We start from the raw sequence: 17,153 nt of genomic DNA, 5'->3' as shown, positions 1-17,153 counted from the left end.
CCTCTCTCTGAAATCAATACAAAAATGTTTAAAATATTTTGTTTAAAAAAAGCTAATGTCCTTAGAGAGGAGAGAAAGCACAATTCATCGCTGTCTGGGCCGCTCAGGGCCCCTGCAGACCCACAGGCCGACAGCAAGGCCTCGGCAGAGCCCGCCTCGCGCACCGCCGGCTTCCCTGCTGTGCGGGCTCGAAGGGCGCTCGCCCGGGAGGCTGGGGCTGGCCATGGCCAGCAGAGTGACGTCAGTGGCAACAGTGATGACTGAATAGCAACAACAACTCACATGTGCTGGGCACTGACTAGGTTCTAAGTCCCTCATGTGCATTAATTCCATGAACCACCACAGCCTGAAGGAGGTGCACTCGGCTCTGTCTCCATCCACAGATGGGGACACTGTGACCGTCCACAGACACGCTGCTGGGAAACGTGGGTGAAGTGACAGGTGGTCACAGATGAACCCCCGACGGAACAGGACACACAGAGGTCCAGGGGAGGGAGCTGGGAAAGATCCCGCGCAGGGAAGGGGTCATGAACAAGACGTCAGCTCCGAGTCTCAGTTTGCTTGTCCATATGTGCAACGAGCAGTGCCTCCCTTCCTACACCAGAGCATTCTGGGAAGGTGAGTGGGTCAAGTTAGAGGAAACTTCTTGACACTAGATTTTTTCGAACTGTCACTGATGATAATGTTGGAAATGTTAGCAAACATTAAGCATCTAAAGAGAATGCTCTGTACCATCGAGCATGCGAGCTCTGAACCGAGCACGAAGTGTAAATAAAGACTAGCAAGAAAGGTGCCTCCTTTCCCTGGAATGAATCTGAAATGCACTCGTAGTCCGAGCTGAGTTTAGGGTTTGCGTTGGAATTCTTACAACTTGGGGAGATCTGCTTGGCAAGTGTTCGCTGCGTTAATGAAATGATTTGTGGGGCATTTGTTAGACCCACTGTCGGGTTTAGATGGAGGAGCCCAGGGGACGGTACAAAACACAACCTATGCAAAGAAGAGGAAAACTGTTTAGAGGCTATCGGTGCCCCTCCTGACACTGCCGTGTGTAAGTGTTGGAAAGCGCTGGGCAGTTATCAGGGAGGCGCAGGTGTCTGGTGTGAACATGCGGGCTCAGCAGGCCACTGCACCCCTACAGCCTGGGTATAGTCTCTACGAGAAGGTTCAGTCGCTCCAACTCATTGCCCAGGAACTGCCCCAGATGGTGCAGCTAATCTCCCATCAGACATCTGCTCCTGCCGGGATGGGCTCCAGGAGCGTGGGTCTGGGAATCTTGGCACCCTGAGCTCCCAAGATTATAGTCAGAGCCGATAAACAAAAATGGCCACAATTCCCGACCCGTCCGTGTGCGCATGCCCCTGGCAATGTGACTTTGCAACCCCTCCAATCAAGAGGCGGAGTCTCTTCCCCGCCCCTCGAACCTGGGCCAATGGGACACGCACAAGAGCTGGTGCTTCCGTTCTGAACCTGGGCCTAAGGGCTGCAGGCTGGGGCCATGCCACGGCCACGAGAGTAAGTCCAAGACGAGACGATGTGGAGGGAGACCAGGTGACCAGCCAAGGCCGTTCTAGAACCCCCCAGGCATGTGACAGCATCCAGCCTAGCTCAGCAGAGCTGATCACAGACACACAAGTGAGCCAAGCTGGGAGCGGGAGGACGCTCAGCTGACCGACTCATGAGCAGTAGTGAACACTTATCGCTTTAAGCTGCTGAATCGTAGGGTGGTTCGTAACGCAGCAGTAGCTGACTGACTCAACAACTACCCCTACCCCCTCTTCTCCCCTCTTCCCGTCCACTCCACGGGTCCAGGCCACAGGACTGCAGGCCACCCTCAGTTTCCCTGCCTGTGCTCCAGTTCCCCGTCAGGACTATAGACCGGCCTCCTATAGCTTCTAGGATCCTGCCTAAATCTAACCCAGCTCCCGGAAATGCTTTTCCCTCTTACACACCCACACTCAGAGGTGGGGGCGGGAGTGGGGTCCTAATAGGTCTCCAGGTCGTGGTCCTGAAACTTCCAACTCTCTCCACCACCACCCACTTCCCGGTGGCACCCACTGGCTGGCTCACCCCTCCTTCTCCCCGGGATCTGTCTTGTTGAAATCCTGGCACAGTGGTCCTGCCCACAGTGTAACTCCAGTTACTCAAAAGAACAGACTGTCCAATGGAGCCCAAATGGGCTCTCGTAGGTGGAGGGCCTGGTCCTGCGGGTGCTCTGGGCGCCACCTCCAGCGCATGGGCCCCAGCGAATGAGCAACAGCTCTGGCAATTGACTGGGCACTGCCTGGCCCTGGGGGAGGGGGGCGGGGGGGGGGGGCCCGCACCCACCTGAGAAGCGTCCTGCGGGAAAACCGCGTCAAAGGCGAACATCTTGGGAGGCACCTGGCTGCCTCTCTTCTGGAAGGCGCTTTGACCTCCGCACGCCAGGGGGTCGGACAGCGTGACCTGCTTCTTGCGGGGGTCCACCTTCAGGAAGGAGCTGGACTCCGAGGTGTCGCGGGCCAGCGTGGAGCAGATGCGCAGCATGACCTTCACCTGTTAGGGAACAGGGAACGGGACAGACGTGGACTGAGGCGGATGGAACATGCATGGGGCCTTCACGTGATAAATGGCGGTGCGCCCGATGAACCCGAAGCACGAGCCTCCGTGGGCTGTGGGGGAGCAGGTGCGTTCACAGTTGCCGGGTGGCCCATTCTGTGTGCCCTGGGCTTTATTACAGAAACAGCACGCAGGCTCTTTGCCCCCCTGTTCATATAAAGCGGGAAGAGCGGCACCCTGGTGGCCCAATTACGTAGGGGAAAAGGTCGCCCGACCACCGCCTCTCGGGGCTGGTGTCGTCCCCGAAGCACACAGATCAATGAGCCCGCACATAAAAGTCAGCTCCGCGATCTGCTCCTCGCCTCCGCGCGTCGAAAACCCACATGATTAGTGTCATCGCTAAAGGCCTGCGCAGGGTCAGTGTTTGAAGTGTGTTCCAAGGGAGCCGCGAGGAGAGGTTTGTTTGAGCTGGTATTTGGGGTCCCATTAAGTGAGCGCATGGAAGTCGCCTCTTCAGGGCACAGAGGCACATCTCCGTGGGGGACGGACCCACGCCTGGCAACGGCACATGGACGTCTCCAGGGCTCATGACCGGCCCCCTCCCCACGGCCAAACGTGCTACCTATGGGAACGCCCGCCTGCCCTGGGCCTGAGCTGAGCGGAGTCGAGCTGAAGCCACACACGCAGCTCTGGAGACTCGGGTCCTGGGACAGGGACAGCGCTGACGCCCTGACCAGCTCTCTGTTATGATGCCGCCAGTTCAGTCCAATGGTGTTGAGCACCTACTATGTGCCAGGCACCAGCCTAGGCATGAGGGCTGCAAAGACACGCGATACATAACGTGGTAGGGCAGACAGACCATTTCCGTGACAGGATGGGGCCCATTCTGAGCCTGTGCACTGATGTCCAAGTTCACTGATCTTTAATTTTTTAAAAAATATGTTTTCATTCATTTCAAAGAGAGGAAGGGAGAGGGGGAGAGAGATAGAGAAACATCAATGATGAGAAAGAATCATGGATCGGCGGCCTCCTGCACACCCCCCACTGGGGATCGAGCCCACAACCAGGGCATGTGCCCTGACCGAGAACTGAACTGTGACCTCCTCGTTCATAGGTTGATGCTCAACCACTGAGCCACACCAGCCGGGCAAAGTTCACTGATTTTTTAACAATCAGCTTAGTAGAAACTGGTCAAAGCAAGGTCAGATCACCTAACCCAGTGGTCGGCAAACTCATTAGTCAACAGAGCCAAATATCAACAGTACAACGATTGAAATTTCTTTTGAGAGCCAAATTTTTTAAACTTAAACTATATAGGTAGGTACATTGTTATGAACTTAATTAGGGGACTCCTAAACTGGCCTTTGCTAAAAACGTCCTCAATCTGATTGAGGTACGTTCGCTGAGGTCGACCCCTTCCAACTCTCCCATCCACACTCGTCATGTATACTTGTTTCGTCTACCTCCTTTCGTTCATCCTCTCTATATGTCCAAACCGTCTCCACATACCTTTCTCAATCCTCGACACTACCTCTTCTTTCACTCCACAACGTTCCCTAAAATTAACTTAATAAACTTTACTTAAAGTTTTAAGTCAACTTCGCACTGTACGTGCGCGCCCGCACCTGGTATTTTGTGGAAGAGCCACACTCAAGGGGCCAAAGAGCCGCATGTGGCTCGCGAGCCGTGGTTTGCCGACCACTGACCTAACCAGAAAGTCCACTTGGCATCATGCTTGCCTCCATCCCAGCAGGCCTGGGATTACCTTTAAGCCTCCGCATCTATTAAGTTCCTGAAAAGTGTCTCCCAGGCAAGTCAGGGCCAAAAAGAAGGTTCCTCAGAATCCACCAGCCGGAGGCGTGGTGGGGAGAGTAGAAGAAGGGAGGCTGCCAGGGGGACTCCACATCCTAAGGAGTCCTCCACCCGCTGGGACAGAGCAGCCGACCTGCAGAGCACGTTCACCACCGAAACCCATCCGGGGCCTGCTTCCCTCCCCCGGGGCCTGCTTCCCTCCCCCGGGGCCTGCTTCCCTCCCCCGGGGCCTGCTTCCCTCCCCCGGGGCCAGGCCGGGGCAGCGACGGGATGCTGGTGTCCTCACGTGAGTGTGCGCCCCGGGAATGCCGGCCATCATGTGGCTCACGGGGGACTCTGCTCCGATGGGAGAGCCCAGGGTCGCAGGCCCAGCCTGATGGCAGCAGAGAGCGAGCAGACGCAGGCCCTGTGACCCTCAGTGCAGACCAGGAGGCCTTCCCGGGTTCGAGGTATTTGGGGGGATTCAGCTCTTGAGGGAAAAAGGTGGAGGGACATCAAAAGGGTCCATTGTACCTCATGAGCGCATCTCCTTTCTTACAGGCTCCCGGTGCAACGGCCCTGCAGTGAAGTAGAAGCCAGGAGACCGGGTTCGAATCCAAGCTTCACCCCCTGAGTGGCTGTGTCATCCAAGGCGTGCGCCTCGGTTTCCTTACCCCCAAAATGGGCCTGTTGCGCCACCGCCCTTGAAGGGCATTTGCGAAGAAACAATTAAAGAGCCCGGCCGGCGTGGCTCAGTGGTTGAGCGTCGACCTATGAACAGGAGGTCACCGTTCAATTCCCAGTCAGGGCACACGCCCGGGTTTCGGGCTCAATCCCCAGTGGGGGGCGTGCAGGAGGCAGCCGATCCATGATTCCCTCTCATCATTGATGTTTCTATCTTTATCTCCCTTTCCTTCCTCTCTGAAGTCAATAAAAATAAATTTTAAAAAGAAACAAACAAATAAAGACAAGGAAAGCAGCATAAAATGTAAAATAATGTTCTAAGAAGGAAGGGAAGGAGGGAGGGGAGAGGGAAAGAATTTGTATTCCTTTCTCTATCAAATGACTGACATCAGAAGCCTTTCTCCTAAGCTTAATTTTAAAAATTAAAGCAAAATATGCTTTCATGCACACACACATCGCAGCAGAGAGCAGATGATCCCTCCTCCCCCAACGATTAAATCAAAGGCTACACGTTTGCTGCATGTTTGTAAAGGCGAGTAACCCACGTGAAACCTGCTCTGAGCATCTGAAACGGAAGTGAGTTCTTCCCTTACTTTACTCCCTTCTATTCTGTCCTGATCAGCTGTGATCCATGTGCTCACAGTGTCTGCTGAGGGTCCATCAGTCACTCCAGGGGAATTCTCCAACCGTTCCACGTAAGGTGACGGAGACACTGAACTTTAAACCCACTCCTCGATGTGTGCGCTTCCAAGCACACTCGCGTTTCTGATCAACCAAGATCAGCAGTCCTCCCCGTCCTTCTGTGCTCAGGACAGGCTGACAGAGCGACTGGGAAAGATTTAATGAAGGGCCCATTTCTAAACCACACTGCAGGGCGACGGGCGATTCCCAGGCCTGACTTAAAGAGCACGTTCCTCTTCTGATATAATTAATGTACCACTCCCTGCTAGCCCACACGGGCACGCTGAGCCCCACTGCTAACCCGCCACAGTCACACTGGACCCCAAGGCCAGCCCACCACGGGCACACTGGACCCCACTGCTAACCCACCACGGGCACACTGGAGCCCACTGCTAACCCACCATGGGCACACTGCACCCCACTGCTAACCCACCATGGGCACACTGCACCCCACTGCTAACCCACCACGGGCACACTGGACCCCACTGCCAGCCCATCATGGGCACACTGGGCCCCACTGCTAACCCACCATAGGCACACTGGACCCCACTGCCAGCCCACCATGGGCACGCTGGACCCCACTGCCAGCCCACCATGGGCACACTGGGCCCCACTGCTAACCCACCATAGGCACACTGGACCCCACTGCCAGCCCACCATGGGCACATTGGACCCCACTGCCAGCCCACCATGGGCACACTGGACCCCACTGCTAACCCACCATGGGCACACTGGACCCCACTGCTAACCCACCACGGACACACTGGGCCCCACTGCTAACCCACCACGGGCACACTGGGCCCCACTGCTAACCCACCATGGGCACACTGGACCCCACTGCCAGCCCACCATGGGCACACTGGGCCCCCTGAATGAGACCTCCCCTGCCCCCTTTAACTTACCCAACGTGCCCTCCTAACCTGATAGGAGAGAGAAGCAAATTAAATTTGGGTTTTACAAAAGGCAAAGGTTTAAATACTTCTCTAATAACATTTCGAGCAATGGTCAGAAGTTATTTTCTCTGAAGGAAGATCTTAATTGTTTCATGGGACTGAAAGTTTCTAGAAGTTTCCTAGGAGACCGCAAGAACCAGATCCCTGTAGCAATGACCTTGGAGGTCCCACCCCCAAGCCTGGGAGGGAGGCCAGCGGGCCTGCTCCGGAGCGACTGCGGGCGCTGTGAACACATTTGCAACGTCAGTGTCAGTGACACATGAAGACACAGTTACCGTTAAGAATCGCAGATCCACACCTGCCGGGACCCCAAAGACGCTAAGCTCAGTGTAGCTGCTAGTCACAGAGCAAAGCCAAACGGGATGGAATTTCTCTGCATACAACACAGCACTAATCCGACGCGACCTATTCAAAGGTCACGGGGCTGTAGTCCCGGCAGGAAGTGCTGAGTGGGGGGATCCAGCGCCGAGTTTGGGGGTGGGGTGGGGTGAGACCCCGGGCCTAGTCTGGGGCCGTGTCTGCTCTGCTGACAAATCAACACCTCAGCCAGCCAGCCCTGGGCACCACTGCCATAACGTCTCTCAAAGTTCCACAAACTCACATTCACTAATGACTACTCCACGTGGCTCCCCACAGCTGTGTTAGGGGACATCATTCCCATCACCACCTGCACCCCTCCTGAGGCTCAGGAGGCTGAGGTCCGGGCACTTCGGAGGCTGGTCCAAACCCACTGCCCGGCAGAGGGGCAGGGGCGGTGGGAGGCCTGGGACCGGCTCCCCTGCGGTGAGTGTCCCGGTTGAGCCCCGCCCAGCAGGGCCAGGGCACGCTCTCCCCGGGGCTGGGCCTGGGTGAACCTCCTCTGAGGAGTGGAGGCTGTCCCTGCGCTGGGGACACCGGCTCTCAGAGGTGTCAGCGGGGCCCTTGTGTGGTCCCAGGCGGCCAGTAATGAGCCGCGAGGCCCTCCGAGAGGAAGATGTTCATGCGTGGATGCCGGGCTGGGGACGGTGACAGAGGCGGCACAACAAAGCTCAGTGTGGCCAGAACGGAGCCGGGTAATGAGATGTTCTCCGGACAGAAGCGCTCGGAGAGTGGGGGGACGGAGACTCCCCAAAGCTCCTCGTCAGCAGGAACCTGTCGCCAGCAGGGACTGCGGCGCGGAGGGAGGATAAAGCCAGGGAAAGCCCTTCTCAGAGGCGCTGCATGGCACCGCAATTAGCAGGTGGGCACAGCTGGCCCGGCTGGGAGACGAGACAGGCGTCCCGGGCCGGGCTGTCAGCAGAGGCCGGATCCTGACAGCCGCCTGTCGGAGAGGCCTCGCTCTCGCTCAGTGCTGGGAGCTGGTTAAGGAGCTGATGAAAGGCACGCTCAGGTAGAGCAAGCTGGGGTGGGAGGGAGGCGGGGCCTGGGGCCTGAGGAATCCCTGGGGACTCCTTCAATATTAAAGGCGCTGGATGTCAGCGCCCTCCTGGACCGTGTGGAGTAGGGCCTGGCTCAGTGGTTGAGCGTCGACCTATGAACCAGGAGGTCACAGTTCGATTCCTGACCTGCAGGCTGGATCCCCAGTGTGGGGTTGCAGGAGGCAGCCGATGGGTGACTCTCTCATCATTGGTGCTTCTATCTCCCTCTCCCTCTCCCTTCCTCTCTGAAGTCACTAAAAATGTTTTGTTTTTTAAAAGAAAGCCTTCCTTGCAGGCTGCGTCTGACGCAACGCCGGAGCATGCATCACGCGTCAGGAGGGACGGGGGGGGAGGGGGGGGGGGCAGCTGCACTCGCCGAGCGACAAGAGCGACTGAGCTCAGGCCCACAAAGCCCTCGATAGGCCCTTGTGTATCGTGTGGGACCAGCATCATCGCGGCTGCGGAGGCAGGAGGAGCCCCATTGTGGGCACCACCCAGGCTCTGCTCCTGCGGGTCCCCCCCACGGAGCCTGGTCCTGGGCTCCAGCTCACACAGGCCTGTTTAATTCCCCTTCCAGCTGACCCGCCAACCGCCCTGCTTGTGTTCCCCAAGGGCCTGCTCTGCCCCATCAGAGCAGGGCACTCAGTTCATCTTGCTTGAACTAGGAAACCTCAGGCCAGAAGAGACTTGCCCAAGGGACAGAGCCTGGCCAGGGCCTCTCCCAGACCACCCCCCGGAACTATTCTAGGAATAAACACCAGGTTGGGAGTCGGGAGCTCCAGCCCTCCCTTCCTCCCTCCCTCCCTCCCTCATCCATTGGTGCCTCTGACTCTGGGCCAGGCACCATGCAAGGCTCTGGGGTTGTAAAGAGCTTAACAGCCAGCTGTTGTCTCCCCGGGGCCCACAGTGTAGCGGCTAAGACCCAACCGTGTAACAGCGGGGCCCTCTGCCATCTGCACCGGGCATTCCCGCCAGGGGGGCGGGGCCGGGAAGAGGCCCCAGGGACCTGAAGGGGAGTCAGTGTAGCCAGACACCCCGGGCGGGGCCCGGGCACCCTGTGCAGGGGGAGTGTGCGGCAAAGGCAGGGAAATACATGGCTGTAACCTGCAAGTAGCCACGGGGCCTCGCGTCCCGTTTCCTAGCTTCTCCGGCCTCGGTTTCCTCATCTGTGAAGTGGGGATGGAGCTGGCCTACGCCTCCTGGGAGTCGTTCTGAGGGCTGCATGCGAGGCTGCCGGGAAGCTCCTGGGTGTTGCTGTGATTTCCCTCTGACGGAGTCTCAAGGGGGGAGGGGGGGAGGGGGGAGGGGGGAAAGAGATTCAGCTGGAAAAAGAGGTGGATGTCAGACTGTGGGGAGACTTCTATTCCAAACACAAGTCTGTGCTTCACCCAGACAATGGGGGGCCCTGAAGGACAGAGAAGGAAGGTGACTGGGAGGCCCCCGGGGCCACGCTTTCCCATCTGGAACGCAGTGCTGCCAGCACTGCCTACATCCTCCACCCGGGGCTGCTAGGACCTCAGGGGGCAACGCTGGTGCAGCTTGTACTTTACAGCCCACGTTCACAAGCGTGCCGGCCGCCTGTGCCACGTGTGCACTGCGGTCTGTGTCGATGACACGGCCGTGCAGTTAGGAGTCTGTGTGCGAGCGCCAGCCACGTGGCCTGACCAGGAGAATAATGAAGCACTCAACACAACGATAAATATTAAAATGCCAACCCGCGAGGCTCCCTCCTGACCCAGGAGAGCAAGCACGCCGAGCTGTTGGCCTTCAAGATGGAAGACAGCTGTGCGCCGGGCTCTCCGGGAGCGAATGTTTGCTCTGTGTGTGCACGCGGGTCCACAGGCGGCTGTCTGACCAGGAGCAGGCCAGGCCGGCAGCAGGAGCTGCCTGAGGGACACACATCTCTTTCCTCTCCCCCCGGACACTCCTCTTCCCTGAACCTGATTCACGTCCCCAGTGAGCGCCTGGGTGTCTGTCCCCCAAGGTGCAGCGCGGGCTCTTCCCTCTGCAGCCTCTTCCGAGCCCCATTGGGTTCAAGTAACTACGGCTTCCCAGGAGGTGATTTCACAGAAGCCCACAGGGAAGCTCTTTCTCTTTCTCTTCTCTTCTCTTTTTTCCTTTCCTTTCCTTTTCTTTTCCCTTCCTTCCTTCCTTCCTTTTCCTTCTTTCCTTCCTTCCTTCCTTCCTTCCTTCCTTCCTTCCTTCCTTCCTTCCTTCCTTCTTTCTTTCTCCCTTCCCTTCCCTTCCCTTCCCTTCTCCTTCCTTCCTTCCTTCCTTCCTTCCTTCCTTCCTTCCTTCCTTCCTTCCTTCCTTCCTTCCTTTCTCTCTCTCTCTCTCTCTCTCTCTCTCTCCTCTTTCTTTCTCCCTTCCCTTCCTTTCCCTTCCCTTCTCTTTCTTCTTCCCTCCCTCCCTCCCTCCCTCCCTCCCTCCCTCCTCCCTCTCTCTCTCTCTCTCTCTTTCTTTTTTAATATTTTTATTGCTTTCAGAGAGGAAGAGGGAGGGAGAGAAACATCAATGATGAGAGAGAATCATTGATCGGCTGCTTCCTGCACGCCCCCCCACTGGAGATTGAGCCTGGAACCCGGGCACGTGCCCTGACCGGGAATCGAACCCGGACCTCCTGGCTCATAGGTTGACGCTCAGCCACTGAGCCACGCCGGCCAGGCAAGTTTATGCCTCCTTACTCAAGGACAGCAAACCACTCAAACTGAAGTGACCTGTGGAAACCCAGGGGCTGGAGCCCCTCCCAGGGTTCAGATTCAGTGGGCTGGGTGGGCCTGAGGGTGCGCATTCCTAGCGAGTCCCAGCTGCTGCTGATGGTCTGGGCCCCACCTTCTCAGGAAGTTCACGGGCTCATCCCCCTGGAGTCTTCCCCTCAAGCCCCACTGCGACTCACAACACAATTCATGCGACTGTCCTCTCCTGGGCAAGCGACAGTCGGATTCATTTAAAGATTCTGGTTTCTGGAGAAAGAAGGTTCTTGCACTGTGAAAACAGAAGTGGTGCCCGGCCAGTGTGGCCCAGTGGTTGAGCATCGACCTATGAACCAGGAGGTCACGGTCCGATTCCCCGTCAGGGCACATGCCCCAGGGTTGTTGGCTCAATCCCTGTGTGAGGCGTGCAGGAGGCAGCCGATCAATGATTCTCTCTCATCACTGATGTTTCCATCCCTCTCTCCTTCTCCCCTTCTCTCTGAAATCAATAAAAATATATTTACAAGGAACAAACAGAAGTGGCTTCTGACTCTATTGCATGATCGGCTTGAGGAGAACTCTTGCGTTCTCACATGCAACAAGATGTGTCAACCTTAGGAAGGAGCAATAGTTTAAGAAACTTTTCTAAACGGAACCCAAGTCCTGCAACCGTACTATCTGGCTCTTTAACTTTTGCCTCCAACGGCTTTTACTACCGTCATGGACACATCAACTTCCCACAGTAAAAACCAAACCAACTCGTCCTATAGATTCTTTTCTTCTTTCCGCAAACAAACAATTATTTGGGACTGGATGGAATTATACTCATCAGAAAAATCAATATGAGAAAAAAAATCAGCAATTGTTTCCAGACCATTTCTCCCCCTAGAGACACTCCCCGGGGTTCCGCAGTGTGTGTACGCGTGTGTGTATGAGTGTCTGTGAGGACAACGTTTAACGCTTTGATCTAACATTTTCTAGAATCAATAAGCATGTTGGTTGGGTAGAGCAGTCAATATTTACTTCGGATGGAAAATAGTTATTCAAATGAGAAGACGTGGGCTCCCTTCTCCAGGGAAGGCCCCTCCGCTTCTCGGCCACAGTTCGCCGGAACGATGTCTGAATCTGACGGGAGGATTCCAGAATCAACCCGTCACTGAGAACACGTGGCCCTCACAGGGTGGGCCGAGGGCACTGCTTTGTTGGGGAGGTGGAAACTGGCAACCTTCCAGCCCTTTCCTCCAGCTCTGACACTGGAAGTGAGGACGCTGATGTAACCCAGATCCTCCGTGAAGGCCAGCTCGGTACCAGAAGATCTCATTACGCTGCTGCCCACCTGTGACACAGTCCAGACGGCGAAGGGCCCCGGGCACATGAGAGAGGGCGCCAGCGTCTCCAGGCGGCAGGAGCTGATGTCATACCCTCTCGTGCGTGATAAGAAACATTCATCTATAAAACTAGAGAAAATGGGGCTGTAATGCGTTTTCCCAGAAGGTCGAGTTTAGGGTAGGGACGTCTGGGTGGCGGCTGAGAGAGACTCTTAGCCGGGGCTGGTACAGAGTTGGCGGTTATGCTCCAGGCAAAACCCCTCATGTTCATTCCAATTTGTAAAACTGCGAGGGCTTTGAAAGCCAACCGGCATCTTAGGTGTCCTTCCCTCCCCAGCATCCCTGACAGAGCTGCCCCCCCACCTCGCCCCAGCTGAAGCTCAGCTCTCCAACCTGAGAGTCAGAAAGGAGAGATGGAAGTTTGCAGAAATGGGGTCTTTCCTGGGAAGGTTCCTGATGAGGATACAAAGGGAAATGAAAGAATGAACGGAGATATGAAGGAAGAGGAAGAGGGCTGTAGACATGATCATGACCAATTAGATCAGGGGTTGGAAATGTTGTAAAGGCAGCCTGCCCAGATTCTAAACTCTTCTATATTTTTAGGGAGATAGGTAGGAGGGGGTCGTTATGCTGACTGGCGGGGTAGGGAGTGTGTCTGAATTTACAAAAGATATGGGGCAAGTGCATGCTGACTGCTGGCCTATCTGAGGGACGGGGTGTGTGTAGGGATGTGAGGGTGGCAGAGAAAGCTGCCTGCCCGTATGCTCAACGTCAGCTCTTGCACGTGGTCTCCACTCAACAAGCATCTCCTAAGGTCCTACCTCTGCTGAACCAACCCTCCCAGCCGCCCTGTCCAGGGGGCCTTTTCCTGTGATGCAAGAACGAGGTCCCAAGGAGCAGAATGGCTTCCCTAAGGTCTCACAGGAAGCAGCAGCAGGAAGGGATTCAGCCCCCGCTCTGGTGAAGGTCGTGCACATGTCCCGTCTACCGACTTGCCTACCCGGTGGGGACCAGGCAAGAGGACGTAGAAGAATTTGAGATCAAGCCCAACCCATCGCAGCTAAACTGTGCACAGAACAGGCCCCCGCCGAACGTATTTATGGTGCTTTGGCAAGTTTTACGAATTCCCTCGAGTCCCCTTTTCCTTGTGTTGCTGCGCTTTATGGAAACGTATTTCATCCCTTTAAGAAAGCACAGGCTATGATTAGGGATATTAAGGGACTTTTAAAACTTAAATTAATGGCCTGGTACGCTGTAAAACAACTCAAACTTGTGTAAATTTGTATTCAGGGATTTTCAAAAATTGTAAGTTATTGGCGCGATGGGCTGTAACGAGACTTTTGAAAACTGTTCTGCTCCATTACTCAAATCTTTACGGCGCGGCTTATGGACAGGTTGCCAAACACGATGCCCCGCTGGTGGGCGCATGGGTAAACTCAACAGGCGTTAGCCCTCAGTCAAGAGGGTGGCTGGTCACCCAGCAGGCACAGGGCGGGGCTCAGGGTGGCACTATGGCCGCGTGACGGTTAGCAACCTTCATCCTTTCTCGTGTATCCATTGGTCTGGCTTCCAATGGCCATAACGTCTTTGTCAAGTCTCAGCAGTTGTCTGGATGAACGGTTACCCCTGTGTTACGTGCGGTTGCGTCGGCTCTGACTCCCGGCCACCCACCGAATGAGTGGAGCCCACCGTGCCCTGTCCTCAGCCCCTGCGGACCCAGCCCATGGCGTTTTTAGGGAGTCAGTCCATCTCCTGTGTGCGGTTCCTCTTTTCCTTGTATTTTTCCCCAGAATTATTGTCTTTTCCTAAGAACCCTGCCTTCTCAGGGCACTCGCATTGCTCTGTTGGAGTAGGAGCCACCTTGCGCTCACTGTCACATTTACAGATTCGACGCCTGAGGCACAGAGAGTTCCAGTGATGTCCCAAGTTCAACACTTCCATGTGCTGAACCAGCATAGCAAGCCGTTGATGAGTCTGTGGCCATGGACTCTTGTAAGAACTGACAACCCCAAGGCTGAAACCCCATTCAGCCATCTTGCCCATACAAGCCACTCACTGAACGGAGGTCATGGTAAGAGAATAGATGGCTGCCGAAACCGGTTTGGCTCAGTGGATAGAGCGTCAGCCTGCGGACTGAAGGGTCCCAGGTTCGATTCCGGTCAAGGGCATGTACCTTGGTTGTGGGCACATCCCCAGTAGGAGATGTGCAGGAGGCAGCTGATCGATGTTTCTCTCTCATCGATGTTTCTAACTCTCTATCTCTCTCCCTTCCTCTCTATAAAAAATCAATAAAATATATTTAAAAAAAAAAGAGAATAAATGGCTCTAAGCCAACTGACTCCGCTCTTTAAACCACACACACACACACACACACATATCTATCTATCCATCCATCTATCTCTCTATCCAGCTGTCTTTGTCATTATAATGCTCCAGGATGCATTTGCATGAAACTCAATGCTATTTGGCTCTAGGGCCACGTCTCATCAATGCTCTTGGTTTGAACTTGGGGAAAAGAGGGGGCAGAGCTCCTGGTGAATACCCTCCCAGGCAGCATCAGCTCTGGCAGGTCTCTTTGGTGACAACGTACCTGAAGAAACCCTTTCTACTTGTTACTCAAGGAGGCCAAAAGGATCGACATCCAAAGGGCATACTGTTGGCTCTCTCCCCACGGTTGGAATCCACATTTGAGCAACCAAACTAGCGAGTGGGCCAAAGCCATCCCTGCCCACCGTGTCCCACGCAGCCAGAATCTGGTCGGCCAGGGCTGCCGAGAAAGACCGTCTGCCTGGAGGAAATTGGTGCCATGAGCTCCGAGTAGGTGCGGGTCACTCGGGTGGCAGAACAAACGGCGTGCTGTTAGCAGCGGAAGGGATGATCAGAAATAGCCTGTGGCTTCTCCAGCCGTTATTATGGCACAGAGGAAGGAATGAGGGCAGCCAACAGGATAGAAATGACGGGGAGGCAGGGGTGGGAGGTGTCAGCTATACCCATCAGGACACAGAAGGATGGAGAGAGGAGGCAGGGGTGCCTCTTAGTCTCAGCGAGTGGAGGGCTATTTTGAAAGAATTGGTCCGATCCATGCTGGGCCAATTTTCCTCCGTGCCCTTCAGATGCACGGTCTGCCCTTGGCCATCCTGCTGGTTCCGGGGAGGCGGGCTTCCGGACCACATCTGGAGGGAGGAAGGCAAGTCTCTGGATACTTCCGTTTCTCTGGGTCAGAGACAGCTCCTCCTCTGAGCCTGAGACCTAAGGGGTACGGGCAACCGGTGTTACTGGCCCTGGGCGACTGTTCTAGTTTTCTGTACGCATCCTTCTGTGAACAATCCTTTCATGACACTCTTCTCAAAATTCCCAGTTTGAGGATGACAGCCCTTTCCCTGTCAGGATCCTGAGATACCCCTGATACTCAGGTAGCATCCTTCTCTCGGCTTCCCTCAGCGTGCAGGCCATGGCTGCTGGGGGAGGGAAGTGGAGGGGAGAAGAGACTCTGCTTCTGATATTCCATCAGCAAAGGGAAGGATGCACGGGGAGGAGTGGGAAGGGCCCGGCCCGGCCGGTGTGGCTCAGTGGTTGAGCATCGACCTATGAACCAGGAGGTCACGGCTTGATTCCCGGTCAGGGCACATGCCTGGGTTTCAGGCTCGATCCCCCGTGGGGGCATGCAGGAGGCAGCCGATCAATGATTCTCTCTTGTCACTGATGTTTCTATCTCTCTCACCCTCTCCCTCTCTGAAATCAGTAAAAATATATATTTTTAAAGTAAATACTGGGGGAGATGCTGGGGTTTTGACCTGATGATATGACATCCATGATAAAAGTCTGAGTTCTTTAAAGCTGTTAGAGCAGCGGTTCTCAACCTGTGGGTCGTGACCCCTTTGGCGGTCGAACAACCCTTTCACAGGGGTCGCCTAAGACCATCCTGCGTATCAGATATTTACATGACGATTCATAACAGTAGCAACATTACAGTTATGAAGTAGCAACGAAAATAATTTTATGGTTGGGGGTCCCCACCACATGAGGAACTGTATTAAAGGGCCAGAAGGTTGGGAACCACTGTGTTAGAGCCACTGTGTCCAAGCATCACAGACAGGACGGCTGGACAGCTCTGTCCCCACGTCACTGGTGAGGGACGCGGCCGAGGGAGCGAGAGCCTCCCCCAGCCACACGGTCACGGAGCAGACAGACTCCGCGGAGCCCCTCACAAACACAGGCTGGAATTAGTGAAAAGTGAGCTCCCTCTACTCACCCAGCTGCTATTTCCCCCCTAGGAAATTTCAACTGTGGAGATAAACACGACTTTTTCTTTGTTCAGAAGTTTCCAGAATGTCCCTCCTTTATGTGGTGGAAAATGGGGCACTGTGGTCCCCGTGTGCATGGCGATAAAATGCAGCTCACAGCACCAACTAATTGCTTTTTCCCTGGGGACGACGACCAGGTGGCTGCACAGGAAACACCTCAGAAACACAGAGAATGCTGTTCCCTCAAAAAGTCAAAGAAAGAAGCAGCGCAGGGCACGTTGAGAAGCCTTTTCTTCGCAGCAACGATTTCTTAGAACAAAACCACAAATGCTAGTAGCACAACCAGAACCTCTTATTCCTCAGTCCATTCGCTATGTTCTTGGAGCCTCTGGAACTATCTGGAAGTCATTTCAGCCCAAAGTTCTGTGTCTATTTTGGTATTTCTAGCACCATGTCAACAAGAGGCTCAGAGGGGTGAGTGGCTTTTGCTTGGCATGTGGGCACGGCCCCCGGATGAAATCCTGTCTCCTAGGAAAGGCACCTCCGACAGCTCCATGGAGCTCAGAGCCAAAGACGGTGCAGTAACCAGACTCCATGCCAACCTGTCGCAGGGAAACCAGGCTGAGAGCCGGCCCAGAAGCGCCCAGCTGAGAGCTGACCTCTCGCCTATGAAATCCTGGGAACTACACTCGTCCTTCTCCATCGGAAAGTGGCAAAACCCTGGGCCTTCATTACCTGCCACGGTCCGCGTGTCGAGGGCCACAGGTGTCCGCTAAACCTGCAGCCACGAGAGAAGACTGACCCAGACTTAAAGGAGAAACGGGAGGGAGCCCTGTACACGTCGGTT

General features: G+C 55.3%; 1 protein-coding gene across 1 annotated transcript in view; it reads right to left on the bottom strand.

Moving 5' to 3' along the window:
• Positions 1–17,153, bottom strand: part of LOC138999351 (kinesin-like protein KIF26B) — a 230,501-nt gene that overhangs the window by 54,463 nt on the left and 158,885 nt on the right. The window contains exon 6 of the mRNA XM_070401463.1: positions 2,326–2,532. Within this exon, the coding sequence (XP_070257564.1) occupies positions 2,326–2,532 (207 nt within the window). The remainder of the gene's footprint in view (positions 1–2,325; positions 2,533–17,153) is intronic.

The sequence above is a fragment of the Myotis yumanensis genome, unplaced genomic scaffold (assembly GCF_028538775.1).
Source record: "Myotis yumanensis isolate MYYU_CA2020_CCGP unplaced genomic scaffold, mMyoYum1.0.hap1 SCAF_22, whole genome shotgun sequence".
In the NCBI taxonomy this organism is placed as follows: domain Eukaryota; kingdom Metazoa; phylum Chordata; class Mammalia; order Chiroptera; family Vespertilionidae; genus Myotis; species Myotis yumanensis.
This window is presented reverse-complemented; position numbering and strand designations above follow the sequence as displayed.